This window comes from Lynx rufus, unplaced genomic scaffold (genome assembly GCF_022079265.1).
Source record: "Lynx rufus isolate CCGP_SWC_20201006 ecotype Redwood Valley unplaced genomic scaffold, mLynRuf1.p SCAF_11, whole genome shotgun sequence".
Taxonomy (NCBI): Eukaryota; Metazoa; Chordata; class Mammalia; order Carnivora; family Felidae; genus Lynx; species Lynx rufus.
Window position 1 is genome coordinate 14,826,206 of NW_025814825.1, and position 16,702 is coordinate 14,842,907.

General features: G+C 40.9%; 1 protein-coding gene across 1 annotated transcript in view; it reads left to right on the top strand.

Annotated features, from left to right (window-relative positions):
• The first annotated feature begins 2,922 nt into the window (after positions 1-2,922).
• Positions 2,923-16,702, top strand: part of OIT3 (oncoprotein induced transcript 3) — a 28,858-nt gene continuing 15,078 nt past the window's right edge. The window contains exons 1-4 of the mRNA XM_047072937.1: positions 2,923-4,022; positions 8,348-8,722; positions 9,955-10,062; positions 15,925-16,047. Of these exons, the coding sequence (XP_046928893.1) occupies positions 3,962-4,022; positions 8,348-8,722; positions 9,955-10,062; positions 15,925-16,047 (667 nt within the window). The 5' untranslated portion in view covers positions 2,923-3,961. The remainder of the gene's footprint in view (positions 4,023-8,347; positions 8,723-9,954; positions 10,063-15,924; positions 16,048-16,702) is intronic.

Sequence of the window (16,702 nt, forward strand, 5' to 3'; positions counted from 1 at the left end):
ACCAAACAGGAAAATATCACATGCTACCTAATCCATTGACGGCCTATCAGAAATCTTATGTTAAACGTTAAATGTCTGACTGTATTTAGTGCAGTGTGAGATGTACTGAGAGCAGACATCCCTGAGACTGAAGTAAGGTGGAAGAAAATAAGATTGAAAACGTTAAGCCACTGTTTGGTTTCAGCAAATAATGTCTACGCATTCCACAACATTGTTAGGCTTCAGCGAATTTTCAGTGGAGATAGATAATAGAGAGTTAAATCCATTAGTGAGTGTAGATAATGCAGTTTTGCTAAGGGATAATAGACTTTTAGAGATGGAAAAAGTAAAAGGGTTCTCACGGTATGATTGCTGGAGCAGCAACCTGGTGTGTCCTTGTTAAAAATGCAATTTCTCTGATCCCCACTGAATCAGAAACTAGGCACTGGGCCAGCAATCTGTGTGTAATAAGCCCTTCTGGTGATTCCGATGGGAACCGTTGGTCTAGTCAGCCCAGTGCTTTAAAGAGAAGGAAACAGGCACAGAGAAGACGTCTATGTCCCAACCCATCAGTGCATTCCTATGACCAAACAACCAGACCGAGTAACGGAGAATTGGTGAGTGTGGTGAATATGGTAAACGGAAACAATAGAGCTCATGTCACATGTACTGCTGTATCTTGCTTCACAAGGGTTGTGGTGAGGACATAGTAGATGCTTACAAAAACAAATAGGTTGAATTTTTAAAATCAATCTAGAGAGATTTCACAGAAAAGTGGAATTTCTTAGATTTTGGAACTCAGTTTCACCAAAACTGTTGAGAGTTGTAATTCATTTTTATCACTGCCAGCGATCTTTAGTTTGTTGCTCTCCCAAGTAAGTACAAACTTGTTCTCTTCCAGAATGCACTACATAGTTACATCCTTAGGATAAATGTATAGGCTAATTTGTAATGAATTCTGAATATAAAATGACCCACTATATAAATTTTCATTTGCATATGTTTTATAAATTCATCATCCACTGAGCAATCCCTCCTCAAAAATATCTTCTGCTCCTGTGACTCAACTCTTGAGTTTCCTTCTTTAAATCTCTGACTACTTCTTGGCCTCGTTTGCAGTGTCCCCTTCCTCTGCCCACATCTGATGTTCAGCTTCTCTGGGGTTCCATCTTGGGCCGCATTTTCCATAGATGATCTCACTCACTCCCCTCCCCCATTTGTATGCTGGTAGCTCTCAGATTGTTCGGTAAACTCAGATCTCTCCTGAACAGCAGAATGGTTCATCTGCCTCCTAACTGATCTATTTCCTGCATTCCTCCAGTGCATTAAATTCCTTCAGTGTCACCAGAATATTTTTGTTTTTAATTTCTAATAGCACGTACTTTAGAAAAATAAGAAAATATGAACAAGAATTAACATTAAATATGGGAAAGGAGACGCTGTAAAACACCACAAGGAGCAGTCAAAGCAATCTAGAACGTGAGACATTCTATAGGACAAATGACTGGCTTTCCTCAACAAATGGTGTAAGCGTTGAGGAAAAGGGAGGGACCATTCTAGATTAAGAGAATTTAAGAGATATAACTCTATGCAATGTATGGCTCTTGTTTGAATCCTGACTTCAAACTAGCCATGCAAATTTTGAAACAGTTGGGGAAATTTTAATATGAAATGGGTATTAGTACTAAGTTTTCATAGTAGTAAGAATGACATTACAGTTATGTAAAAAAGGCCCTGTGTTAGAAATGCATCTTGGTATATAAGTAAGATTGACAAAATGTTAGTAATTGCAGCTGGGTATTATTCTTTCTACTTTTGTATACATTTGAAATTTTTCATCATAAAAAATTAAAATGAAAGGGCAGGTCAACTAAAAAGGAAAAAATAGGAATAAGAAAAAAAAGTCCTACCATCCTGGGAATGCTTGTTTACAGAACCAAAGGGCTATCTGGTAAAAGTCCTTGACTCTGGCCATCAATCCTGGCAGCAAATCTGAGTTTATCTCATGCACACGTCCTCTGTTTCTCCGCAACACATATGAAGCACTCAGATGGTCTCTCAGGGACAGGAAACTGCAGGGTTTTGTTTTTTCTGTTAAGAGCACTAACTCCTTAACTGCAATGAGACAGTTCCTCAGTCCCAGATGCATCCATTGCTGCCATCAAATTGCAACTTAATAAGCTAAAAATGGTCAGATCGCCTGTGTTCTGCTATCATCTGCTAGTGATAAAGTAGCTAACTATAAATTTAGATCAACAGAAACCCCTTGCTAGAGCTTTCCACTCTAGAGCACTGTAAACTCTGTGCTTGCAGGAACACTTTTACCTTTAGTCACTGTCAAAGACCAGAGACAGCATGGCACTTGGCCCCTAGTAAGCACTAATGTTTAATTGAACTGAAACCCTTAGAGGAAAGGGGCCACCCCAATTTGGATGCCACTTAGCATAGGAAAAAAATGTGACAAGAGATTAAGAAGACACATTTGTGAACTACTTTCTAATACAAATATCCCTTCCCTAGTCACTAGAAATTTGGTTATAGGACAAGAAATATAAATAGTGTACGAACGATAGAAGCCCAAAGCATCAGATCAAGGTAAGAGTAGGAGAGAGAAACTTTGATATCATTCAGATCCTGGTTTAATATAGTATTTAAAAACACAATCTTTCGGGGGACCTGGCTGGCTCAGTAGAGCATGCAACTCTTGATCTCAGGGTCATGAGTTCAAGCCCCATGTTGGGCATGAAACCGACTTAAAAAAAAAAAAATGGTGGCTTAGTCAGTTAAGTGTCATACTTGATTTCAGCTCAGGTCCTGATCTCATGAGTCATGAAATTGAGCCCTGCGTTGGGCTCAGCGCTGACAGCACGAAGCCTGCTTGGGATTCTCTTTCTCCCTCTCTCTCTGCCCCTTCCCCCCCCCCCCCGCCAAATAAATAAATAAACATTGTTTTAAATGGTAAAAAAATAAAATAAAAACTTGTCCTCTACCCTTCTCTTTCTCCTCCCTTTACCTTATCTCCCATACTAGTGCTTGCCAAGTCCCAGGTGTCCACACACTGTAGGACGTCAGGGAGCTGGCAGACTCTGGACCTGTAATTACCAAAGGTTGTCTGGGGACACATAATATGCAGGTCCCTTCATTTTGCCTCTTTTGTCTAAAAATGAAATTCTAGTAAGCGTCACTTTCGGTGTTGTTACTCTTAATGAGTGAGTCATTCCGAATTTGAAGCCTCTACCTCTTCGTGTGAGAATTAGTAAAATAAGGAACACTAAACCATTTTAATTTGGAACAGAAAGACCCTATGAAAACTGAGGTGTTGCTGCTGGAATTGGTAAAAACACAACTTAAACCTTCTTTTTAGGAAGTTTTGAGACCAAAGACCATAATAAAGCACACTTAGGAGCTTGCTTCAAGAGAATGTTGTCCCTAATCCACACGTCTCCTTACTACTTTTTCGTGTGCCTTTATAAACTCCTTCACCATCTGACCAAGACGTTTCCTAATGACCAGTGCCAACAATTTGGCTTTATCCCATTCTCATTTCATAAGCAATGAATGGTACGGCTGCAACACCATGAAATTAATTCCTAGAAGTCACAAAACAAGATTTTGACATGAGGGGATGTCCCTCACTTAACGTTCCCTTCTGGATAAGATACCGGAGGCCTTGGTGCAGGGAATTCTTGAGAGAAAACAATAGGAGGATGAGGGATTGTGACGGGCTTTCTCCCCCACTGAAGAAAAACATCAATAACCCTGTTGACAGCGTAAAGCAGTGCTTCTATCTGGGGTCAAGGCCAGAACAATGGACACCTTATCCCACTCATCCTCTTCCTCTGATAAAGCCCCAACCAGTACTGTAAAGTCTTTTTTCGTAAGAGCCTAGTGACCTTTTTCAAAAAGTGCTTGAAAAAGAAGAGACGAAGGACAACTGGAATTAAGAGGATTTCCAGTCTGTTGCGGTGGCTGGTCTAGAAGGATGTCTCAATTCCTGCTTCTCACCTGCGTCTTTCTCACCATCACACCTGCATCACCAGTGGGTGAGTCTTGTGTCACATACTTGGCACAACGCACTTTTTGATATAGGAATTTGCTATTATGAACAGATAATTAAGAGCTAGGTTCCAATATCTTAAATACTGGTTCTAGAATAGTGTAAGAAAATGTATGATAACCTATGATAGATACATTTTCAAAGAAATTCTGTTTCATGTTCCAGTTAGCCTCTTGCCCAGGCATCCAGAATTTCCATGGATTTGCCACAACCAACAGCTTTCCACAAGCTAAATATTTCTTGGAGTACGTGTAAAAAGAATTCTAACTTCTTTATATTATAGGCACTTGTAGAATTCCAACTTTAAGAGCAAAAAAAAAAATAATCTTTAGAGTTGAGGATAGAGGGGTTTTTTTGGTTGGTTGGTTGATTGGTTTTTTTGTTTTGTTTTGTTTTTAATGAATTCAAGGGACTGAATGAAAGTTCTATCCCCATGAAAGGCACAGATCTGGATAAATTGAACTTCTCAGTCTAGACATCTGTAAATAAGAACTTTTTGCATAGACTGAGTGAATCATAAACTCTCTCCCTTCTCAGGCTTGGCACAAGACTGGCCAACGAGGCAAAACAAAGTTTCAGTTCCAGTTACTAACACATTTCTCCTTTTTCCAATAGAATTTAAGTTCTAATTGGAAGAGAGAGTAAGAGGAGATCGAGATGGACAGAGCCATCCTGCTTGGCACTTTTGAGTAGCTCTGTTTAATTGACCCTGATTTATTTCTTCAGGGTAACTCAGGTCTTACTCTAGCACCTTTAAGGATGCACATTAAAAATAGGCTTGAGACCCCAAGGAGATGTGAAAATTAAGGTAATGTGGTATCCTGGATGGGATCCTAGAATAAAGACAAAGGCAAAAATTAAGGAAATCTAAACTATGGACTTGAGTTAATAATAATGTATCACCTTCGGATCATTAACTGTGGAAAAGGTACTGCAACTAATGTACAATGTTTCATAATAGGGGAAACTGGGCACAGAGTATATGGAAACTCTTTGTACTATTTTCTCAATTGTTCCCTAAATCTAATATTGTTCTTAAAAAATAGTCTATTAGAAAAAGATAGACTTGAGCTAGGTTTAATCACCCGTATCTTCTGCCAATAACTAACCAAGACTTGCCCCAGCAAAAGTAGCCCCCACCACCCGGAAGCTCCTGTTTGCCTTTCTTCCCATTCTTTACTGCTTACTCTCCAATACCTCTTGTTCCCACCCATCATACATCTTCTCTCTTCCCAGATCTTTTGGTTTTTTAAAATTTATTTATTGCAGCCCTTCTAGAACTTTGACTGGATGCCAAAAGCAAGATAAATAAGGGAGGCAAACCATAACAGTCTCTTAAAAACAGAGAACAAACTGAGGGTTGATGGGGGTGGAGGGTGGGATAGATGGGTTTTAAGGAGGGCACTTGTTGGGATGAGCACCGGCTTCTGAATGTAAGTGATGAATCACTGGGTTCTACTCCTGAAGCCAAGACTACACTGTATGTTAACTAACTTGAGAATTAAAATGAATGAATGAATGAATGAATGAATGAATGAATGAATGAACGAAGGAACGACTTTGGGAGCTGGGGAGCCCCGAGGGAGGGTCTTCCCCTACAGGAGAGGGGAAGTGAAAGAAAAAAAGGAGGGGAGGGAAAAGAGAGGAAGTGAGAGCGCAGGAAGCACAGGGGAAGAGTAGGAACTGGGAGGACCGGAGACGGAAGGAAGGACACTGGGGGCGCCTGGACCCAGTCCGAGGGGTGGCATCCCCCCCACCTGGAGGGCTGGGGATGGAAGGGTGGGGACGCTGGCTGACTTTGCTCTCTGCACTTGGCCCCCGTGAGGTGCCAGCCCTGGGGACACACAAGCTTCCGTGCATCCCAGACGGGGGTCCACGGATGGGGGACCTCAGGCAGGAATCCTGGCCAAGACGGGGGACCTTCCTGGCAGGGCTGGCCCGGGACTCAACTTTGCAAGGAACCGATGGAATTGTTCATTTTGAAGGTCTCCCATTTAAGGAGTGTATACATCAGCAATTTAGGATGCAGCATGCATAATACTGAATGCCAGACTCCACAATGAGAGACTGAAAACAGGAATTCACACCAGTGGCCAGATTATTAAAGGATCTAAGGAGTGGAGAGGAATGGGTGTATTTAATGTTAGAAAATATTGCATGGGTAACTTAAAATATATTTATTTTACAGAACATAGTCGGTAAATTTCCCCTATTTGTGCCATATGTTCCCTTCAATGAGAGGAAGTGAACTTTTAACAAATAACACCAAAAAAATGACAGTTAAATTTAAGGAAAAACTTTATAAATCATGAAATAGTTGTTGAGGGAGGTTTAGGAATTTCTGCAAAAGCCATTAAAAGTTGAGTACCTAACCATTTCTTATAAAATTAGAGCCAAGGAGATCAACCAAATATTTCTATGAATTTATAATCACCTGCAAAATTGCCCTGGAAACCTTGCTTCTTAAGAGAATCACAGCTGGGAGAGCAGATGAGGGAATTTTTCCCTTTTGAGAGGGGAGAGAGTCTGTATGAGGACATTTCCTGCCCTCAAGTGACATCGCATACGGTCTAAGGCGCAGCTGGAATATCTCAGGCACATTTTAAAAGAGAGAGAGAGGCTCCTGCCATGTGCAACTCTGCAAATGTGTTATTTCCAGAAAGTGCAATAGCCTTACTTCCTCTCGCAAAATTTCATATTCTCTTTGGGGCCATTAGCACTAGGCTACACCCTCCTCTACATGTGACTGAATTTAGAGAGAAAATTGGAGTTCAAAAGTAGGCTTAGAAAATTCAAAATATTTTCTAGACAACTTAAACTTTATGATCATGGTCCATCCACAGTTAATTATTGTGCAGTATTTGCTAAAACTGAATTTCTGTCTACAAAGCACATTTGTCTTAATGTGAATTCCCTGACTACAATGTCAGGTAAGTTGGCCTCATGTGCATTACAAAGATAGTAGTACTCTCCGGCTGGTATTCCTTTCTAGAATTTCTTGGTTTTATAGATTCTTCATAAAGACAATTTGCCTACATTAATTCCATGTTTCCTTGAAGTTGAGGGAAGCAGTGACAATATAGAGGATATTGGTGTCTTGAGTCATTAAAATATTTTTGATGAGATGTTTGTCCATGTGATTTATGCACTACAAAGGCATGCTTGAGAAATTTGGCTGTAGGGTGATGCCGTAGCTCATTGTTTATACACAAAAAGTTCCTATTTTCAATAAGTTTTCAATATATGCCAACATTCCCTTTGAGAATATCTTTGGTGATTACTTGTCAGTGTACTGTGTATTTCAAAACAGTGGATTTGTGCCAGAGGCATTTTCCTTTTCAGCGGGATGAGCTGTGCACCTTTATTCACAAGTCAAACTTTCCAGTAGTGCAAAATGTCATTCACAGTCTTGCTTACAAATGACCATCCAAATACTTTGTTTAAAATTTTTTTTTTTTTTCAACGTTTATTTATTTTTGGGACAGAGAGAGACAGAGCATGAACGGGGGAGGGTCAGAGAGAGAGGGAGACACAGAATCGGAAACAGGCTCCAGGCTCTGAGCCATCAGCCCAGAGCCCGACGCGGGGCTCGAACTCACGGACCGCGAGATCGTGACCTGGCTGAAGTCGGACGCTCAACCGACTGCGCCACCCAGGCGCCCCCCAAATACTTTGTTTAAATGTCTTAGATGAAAAGCTTACAACACTGAGATACGGCCTCTCCATTAGTCCATAGCTGAACTAAAATCCCTCCCTGCAACAGTCTGCTCTTGCTCTAATAACAGAATACCTACATTTGTGAAAACTGATGCATACTCTTCAGTCTTTTTTTCTCCAAAGTATAGTTCTCTGCTTCTTCCCCAGTTGGTAATTTTTAGGTTCCCTTCCGAGTCTGGTCACTGGACCCCAGATTTGTCCACACTTTCATATAATATAGCCTCTAGGTGAACACAATACTCAAAATATTGTCTGACTCGAACAGAGTTCAGTGAAACTATAATCCTAAACTCCGTTGATCTGAACAACTATCCTTCTATCAAATGATTACTCTGGATAAAAAGTTGAGTCCAACGCTAACACTAAACCATAAATAGATTTGAAATAATTTTTGCAGCAGGCATTATAAAATATATTTAAGTCATCTTGAGGCATCTTAAACAGCTACTGTTTGGGCTTTTAGATTATTTCTTTCTTAAGTCCCCCCCCCAAAAAAGCCAAAATGTAAGATGAAGTAGGTGGACTCAAGCTTTCGCCATTGTAATTGGAAACACCACAAGGTGCCTGCCTCTGAGGTGTCTGTTTCATCCCCAGCCCTAGATCCCTGCTCTGCTTACATCAGTTTGAATGAGCCATGGAGGAACACCGACCACCAGTTCGATGAGTCTCAAGGCCCCCCTCTATGTGACAACCATGTGGATGGGGAGTGGTACCGCTTCACAGGCATGGCAGGGGATGCCATGCCCACCTTCTGCATATCTGAAAACCATTGTGGAACCCATGCACCTGTCTGGCTCAATGGTAGCCACCCTCTAGGAGGTGATGGCATCGTGCAACGCCAGGCCTGCGCAAGCTTCAGTGGGAACTGCTGCCTCTGGAACACCACGGTGGAGGTCAAGGCTTGTCCGGGTGGCTACTATGTATATCGTCTGACCAAGCCCAGTGTCTGCTTTCATGCCTACTGTGGTCGTGAGTACCTTCTCTGTGCTCTTTTCCTCCCCTATGAGGGCCACAGATGGCATCAGAAAAATGCTGTATGAAATTGAGCTATCGTAGTATCTCAGAGTCTAAATAACATTGATTTAGAGTCACAGGTAACTTCAGATTGTGATTTCTGTGGTCTGTTCTTAGATTCCTGAAGATGTCCTGAAGAAACAGAAAGGGAAAGGAATTATGACTTTGATCAGTTCTTTTTTATTTTGCCTTTGTTCCACTCAAACAAAACATTAGAAAATGAAATGTTGACTTGGGTTATTTAAATAGTGGATTTCTAACCTTTTTGAGAATGGAGAACCCTTTTTTAAGATATATATCAGACATCCATAAGGTAGTACTGTGCTTAGTATCCATTGATTTTTTTTAAATGATATGTAATGGGAAAAACCTGCTTGAGATCAGTAGTATTTTAAAACAAATGTTTGTTATTAATCCCATCAAAATCTGCATGCATTTAAAAATTTTTTAATGTTTATTTATTTTTGAGACAGAGAGAGACAAAGCACGAGCAAGGGAGGGGCAGAGAGAGAGGGAGACTGAGAATCCGAAGCAGGCTCCAGGCTCTGAGCTGTCAGCACAGAGCCCGAAGTAGGGCTTGAACTCATAAGCTGTGAGATCATGACCTGAACCGAAGTCAGACGCTTAAAAAAAAAAAATCTGTATGCATTTTAAAAATAGAGTACAGGGGTGTCTGGGTGGCTCAGTCAAGCGTCCAACTTTGGCTCAGGTCATGATCTTACGGTTCATGGGTTCAAGCCCCACATTGGGCTCTATCTGATAGCTCAGAGCCTGGAGCCTGCTTCGGATTGTGTCTCCCTCTCTCTCTGCACCTCCCCTACTTATGCTCTGTCTCTCTCTGTGCCTCAAAAATAAATAAGTGTTTTTAAAAAAGTCTTTTTAAATAAAAAATAAAATACATAGAAGAATAGGGCATAACACTTATTTAATCTACAGCTCGTATTTGGTGAGGTTTTAGATTTGCAGAAACTATCACCTGTGGGTCTGAAGTTGGGAACCATTGATCTAAATGACAGATGTCCCTGGGCAGTATCTCTTTCCATTGGGTTACATAAACCCTGAACTATGAGAACTCTCAATGTTGGCCAAGAGCTCCTACCTCATGATTGAACCCATGAGGCTTTCTCATGAATGAGTGTCCTCTGGTCCTTAACCCCTCATGAAAGGTCGACCTTATCTTTCCACAGATTTTTATGACATCTGTGATGAGGACTGCCACGGCAGCTGCTTGGACACCAGTGAATGCACGTGCTCTCCGGGAACTGTGCTAGGCCCTGACAGGCAGACATGCTTCGGTAAGAAACTAATTGTGAGGTGGAAATAGGCCATTCGCATCAAAAGGCAAATCAAAAACTTCCTGACTGTCATTTTTCTAGTTTGTGTCTCTAAACCCTTAGAACAGTATTTGCCTTTTTAGTTTGTGACTAAAGCCTCAAACCAAATTTATACATGTGGAGGAACAGTCTAGACTCACACTGTCCAATACAGCAGCCCCTACCCGTGTGTGGCTGTGGAGCTCTTGATATGTGGCCAGTGTGGGGGCCCTTGGGTGGCTCATTCAGTTACGCATCTGACTTTGGCTCAGATCATGGTCTCACAGTTCGTGGGTCAGAGCCTGGAGCCTGCTTCGGATTCTGTGTCCCTCTCTCGCCCTGCTTCTCCCCCACTCATGCTCTCTCTGTCTCTCAAAAATAAATAAACGTTTAAAAAAATAAAAAATAAAAAAAAGAAATGTGGCTAGTGTGATTGAAAAACTAAATTTTAATTTTACCTAATTTTAATTTAAAAACTGATACTTGAGGGATGTCTGGGTGACTCCACTGGTTACGCGACTGACTCTTGATTTCGGCCCTGGTCATGATCTTGCAGTTCATGAGTTCAAGACCGCATCAGGCTCTGCACTCACAACACAGAGCCTGCTTCAGATCCTCTGTCTCCCTCTCTGCCCCTCCCCATTCTCTCTTTCTCTCTTTCTTTCTCAAAAATAAATGTTAAAAAAATTTTTTTAAGTGGTATTTTATTCAGTCATTGGAAAACCGAAAATGTTTGGGACAACTTGAGTAACCAACAGTAAATTTTATGACTCTAAATGCCAACCAAGTATTTCTCTTTTTTTAATGTTTATTTATTTGTTTGAGAGAAGGAGAGAGAGGGAGAGAGAGTGAGCAGGGGAAGATAGATTGAGAGAGGGAGAGAGAGAATCCCAAGCAGGCTCAGCAGTGTGAGCGCACAACAATCCCATGACATGACCTGAGCTGAAATCAAGAGTCGGCCACTTAGCCACCTGAGCCGCCCAGGCACTCCCCAACCAAGTAATTCAATGAAGAGTTAGCAACCAGGGAGCCTGGGTGGCTCAGTCGGCTGAGAATTCGACTCTTGATCTCAGCTCAGGTCTTGATCTTAGGGTTGTGAGTTCAATCTCCAGTTCTATGCCCAGCATATAGCCTACTAAAAAAGAAGAGGAAAGGAAAAGGAAAGGAAAGGAAAGGAAAGGAAAGGAAAGGAAAGGAAAGGAAAGGAAAGGAAAGGAAAGGAAAGGAAAGGAAAGGAAAGGAAAGGAAAGGAAAGGAAAGGAAAGGAAAGGAAAGGAAAGGAAAGGAAAGGAAAGGAAAGGAAAGGAAAGGAAAGGAAAGGAAAGGAAAGGAAAGGAAAGGAAAGGAAAGGAAAGGAAAGGAAAGGAAAGGAAAGGAAAGGAAAGGAAAGGAAAGGAAAAGAAAATTTAGCACCCAAATTGAGATATGCTGTAAGTATAAAATACACACTAGATTCATTCAAAAAAATTTTTAAATATCTCAATAATTTTAATATTGATTTTATATTTAAAGGAAATATTTTAGACATATTGGATTAAATGAAATGTGGTCTTAGAATTTTTTTAATGTGACTGCTAGAAAGTGTTAAATTACTTATGTGGCTTGCTTTGTATTTCTGTCAGATGGCTTTGCTCTAGGATTATCTAAGAACATACTCCTACAGCTGCACTAACATAATTTTGGTTTCTCTGAGTAGCAAGAAATGGAGTCAGATAATTTTCTAGGAAATCTAGAGTTGTCTACTTACACTCAGTTTTTGTCTGTAACTGGAACAAAATAGAGTTAAAAAACCCAAGACTGAAGATCATATCTTTTCCCATTAATGTTATGACTCATAACATTAGTTTCCCATTAAGGTATTCAGACTCAAATAGGTTTAAAACACATCCAAGGACAACTGGGTGGCTCAGTTGGTTAAGTTACCAACTCTTGATTTCAGCTCAGGCCCTGATCTCATGGTTCATGGGTTCGAGCCCTGCGTCTGGCTTTTCAATGAGAGTGTGGAGCCTGCATAGGATTCTGTCTGTCTCCCTCTCTCTCTGCCCCTCCCCTGCTCATGATCTCTTTCTCTCTCTCTGTCTCTCTCCCTCAAAAATAAATAAACACTTAAAACACACCCAGAGAGAAAGGGAACCCTGGCCCACATCTGCCTTTTCAAGAACAGTAACAGGTCAAATGGAACGGGGATTAAGTTGAAAGGAATATAAAAAGATTCTTATTGTAGAAAAGTTTATGTTCTTCAGCCTCCTTAATGAACCCCACTGACAACCCCATGGAGTATGTTTATGCCCTCCTGTGCCAGCTCTTAGGGATCTTGCATGATGGACTTCGTGTGATTTAATGCTAAAAGGTTTGGGATATAGGAGACGATTGTTCCCGTAATCTTCCCTAACTTCCTTCCCTAACCCCCTCTCCGTCTCACACACACACACACACACACACACACACACACACACACACGATGTGCTTGGGAAATATTTGGCTTCATTTTAAGACAGGCTTTGTTTCATTACTCAGCTTTTTTTTTTTTTTTTTTTTTTTTTTTTTTTTAGTGTTTATTTTTGAGAGAGAGAGTGCAAACAGGGGAGAGGCAGAGAGAGAGGGAGACACAGAATCTGAAGCAGGCCCCCAGCTCTGAGCTGTCAGCACCAGCTGACTGAGCCACCCAGGCGCCCCTCAGCTTTTGTTTTAATATAACATTTGAATAGATAAGATAATTAGATGGGTCCCAAATTGAACAGCTTGAATGGTATGCAATGAAATGTCTAGCTCTCTGTCCTCCATTTGTCCCATTTGTCCCTTTCCAACCCCATCTCAGGGTAAACTCTTGTAATATTTTCTGATGTATGCTCCCAAGATTTCTTCAGGCAGATATAAAAAATGTAAATATGTATGTTTATTTACTGCCCTTTTTTTACACCAAAGGCTGCATATTGTACACATCTCTTGGTTAGCAATTTATGTTGGACATCTTTGCCTAGCAGTGCGTAGGGAAATCACCTCAGTTCCTATTTGAAGTCTGTCATGAATTCCCTGAAATTAAAGGCAAAGTTTTGTGTTAATGTAAGTTTTCCTTTATTTTAAAAAATATATATAATATAATTTTAATTATTATTTTAAATTATGTTAATTTTTTAGTCCAAGAAAAGTGTAAAAGAAAATAATACAACAGGATTATTGGCCAGAATGATAAAATAATATAATTCATGTACCCAGATTTAACTATAGTTCATTTTTTCTTCCATTTTTCTTTTTTTTTTTTAAGTAAATCTTTTGTGGGGCACCTGGGTGGCTCAGTCAGCTAAGCATCCAACTTCAGCTCAGGTCATGATCTCTCAGCTTGTGAATTCAAGCCCCGCATCAGGCCCTGTGCTGACAGCTTGGAGTCTGGAGCTGCTTCAGATTCTGTCTCTCTCTCTCTCTGCCCCTACCCAGTTCATGCTCTGTCTCTCTTTCTCTCTGTCTCTCTGTCTCAAAAATAAATAAGAATTTTTAAAAAGTAAATCTTTTTTTTTTGATGTGTATTCATTTTGAGAGAGAGAGAGAGTGCACAAGAGCAGAGTAAGGACAGAAAGAGAGAGAGAGAGAGAGAGGGAGAGAGAGAGAATCCCAAGCAGGCTCCGTGCTGTCAGTGCAGATCCCCATGCCCGGCTGAAACCTTCAAACTGTGAAATCATGACCAGAGCCAAAATCAAGAGTCAGATGCTTAACCCACTGAGCCACCCAGCTGCCCCCTTTTTCTTTTTAATGAAATTTTACAGATACAAATGAAGTCATCTCACTCCATCTCCTTTTTCATTTCCCTTTTTCACCCTCTGGGAGTAATCACTGTTTTGAAACTAGTGTGTGTTCTTCTGGTCCCTGTTTTTATTCTTTTATTATTTATGTATGTACCCATAACAATATATAGCATTGTTTTTGTTCTTTTTTTTTTAATTTTTTTTAATTAAAAAAAAATTTTTTTAACGTTTATTTTTAAGACAGGGAGACACAGAGCATGAACAGGGGAGGGTCAGAGAGAGGGAGACACAGAATCTGAAGCAGGCTCCAGGCTCTGAGCTGTCAGCACAGAGCCCGACACGGGGCTAGAACTCACGGACCGCGAGATCATGGCCTGAGCCGGAGTTGGCCGCTTAACTGACTGAGCCACCCAAGCGCTCCCATTGTTTTTGTTCTTAAAATTAACATAAAAATGATACCTTACTCCATGTGTGAGATTTTCTCTAGAGTATACTCATAAAAGTAGAATTGCTGGGGCAGAGAGCATCTAAGGCCGTAAGTGGCAGTTAACTCCCAAATACCAATGGTTTAAATCAGAAGTGTATTACTGTCTCGCATAAAAAAGAAAAAAGAAAAAGAAAAGAAATCAGTCTCGAGGTAAACTGTCCAGGCTTGGGACAGAGTATGGCCACATCCAGGAAAGCAGCTGGCACTTGTAACCATCCACTTGCCAGGCAGTAGTGGCCCCAGTGAAGAGTCTAATCTTATGCACTACATTTTTCATTTCTACAAGTTCTGTGCATTTGTTTGGTTTCAATTCTACTTTGTCTTTTTGCATACTTCTTTTATCTTGGTTACTATCCTTTCTTTTATCTGTTTAGTAATTTTTTAGATCATTGCATTACAGATTTTTCTGGATTATTCTGTTATCTCCAGTTCAGAGCCTTCCATTTGTTATCTTGCCAAGCCATTCTCATCGTGGATCATTTCCTCATGTGTAGTGTTTTGTGGCAAACCACCACCTGTTGAAATTGTGTTTCTGTGGAACTCCCCTCTGACTGCCTGGTTTGTGGAAGTTTGACTACAGAGCAGTTTTTCAAATGCTTCTGTCATGCACAACAGAAGTTTCGCCAGTCCAGGCCAAATTTTATACCAGTTTCTCAGCTCCAAGATCCCCATTTTCCATGGGAATGATAAGTTCATACTTCAACCATAGCAAAGCCTGACTTGGGGTTTGCGTTGTTTATGGAGGATTTTTCTCTCCCCAAGGCCTCAGAGAGAGCTTGCTTACTGTGTCCGTGGGCCTCAGGGCAAAGTTCTTCTACTCCCCCTTTCATTGTGGGGATATCTTTTCTGGGGTCCTGGATTTAAGCAGGGTTTCATTTGCAGTTCACCTCCTCTCCTGAGCCCAAGGCCATGCCATCTGTCACCCTGTGGGTGTTCAAATCCCAAACCCCTATCCCCAACTCCACGCCATGATACATGTATCTCCCAAGCTTCTCTTTCTTTGTAGAAGTACGGGAAGTGACATTTGCATTTTTTTATAGCAAGCAGCTGTGCATTTTTTTTTATAGCAAGAGTACTTATCCTTTATCAGATTCTTAAAAAGGTTAACAGTCATTGCTTAAGTACCGAATAGGAATATTCCAATATTTAAAATAGACTTCAAGGGCAGTTGTTCATATTATAACAGAAGATGGCCTCACACATAATTTTTATCAGCTATTCGTTTCTGCACTGCAAGTTCCTTTGATGTATTTAAAACACAGTTTGATTTGTAAGTCTGTATTTATTTAGTTAAACTTCAGGAACTCACTGGAAAAAGTGAGATTCACCAATACAAACAAATAGGTGAGGCCAGGTAACAAAAGAAACTTCATTTCCCCAGTTTTGCTCTTAGAAGGGAATTAATTGGCCAACAACTAAGTGCCTTCTGTTCTAGCAGAGGGCAGATGGGTAAATAACCTGGTTTAGGAGATCAGGTTAATGGAAGTGATTATGAGGATTACAGCAAAGGATTGGTGTATCGACAGGCTCTGAAAAGATGAGAAGACTCTGCTAAGGGGCTTGGGAAAAGATTGAGCTGCTCAACAGTGTGTAAACAGGGTGGTTTCTCTTCTACAGATGAAAACGAATGTGAGCAAAACAATGGTGGCTGCAGTGAGATCTGCGTAAATCTGAAAAATTCATATCGCTGTGACTGTGGGGTTGGTCGTGTGCTAAGAAGTGATGGCAAGACGTGTGAAGGTGAGAATGGGTAAGAAGGGATTCAGATCAAGATCCCAGACTAAACCATTGGCTTACTCTTTGATTGATGTTCGTGAAATTGTCCAGCATAAGGAGAGAGTCAAGGTTGGGCTATGTAAAGAAATGACAAAAGGGGTTCACCGTCACTGGGGACTATCATGTTGCAGGCAGAATTCGGTTTTGATTTCATCTTCAAGATAAAGGCAGTTGTATTTTGCAAGAGGCAGAGGGCCACTTTTTTTTTTTTCTTTTTAAGTAAATTCTACCCTCAGCGTGTGGCTGTAACTTACAACCCCAAGGTCAAGAGGCACAGGCTCTACCAACTGAGTCAGCCAGGTGCCCCAAGGGCCACATTTAATTTGGGGGAAAAAATAGGGTATTATGCATTTCTCAAACTTTAATGTGCCCCTAAATCACCTGGGATCTTGTTAAAATGCAGATGGTGATTCAGCAGATCTGGAGTCAGGCAAAGATAATACATTTCTAAATAACTTCTAGGTGACGCCTCTGCTGCAGAGGAGCATAGTTGGAGTAGGAAGATAATAGAGATGGTTATAGCAGGGTTTCTCAAACATTCCTGCTGAGGAGAATCACCCGGGTGCTTTCAAACCTGGCCCTTGCCAGTCCTCTCTCCTGGAACCTTGGTTCAGGGGGG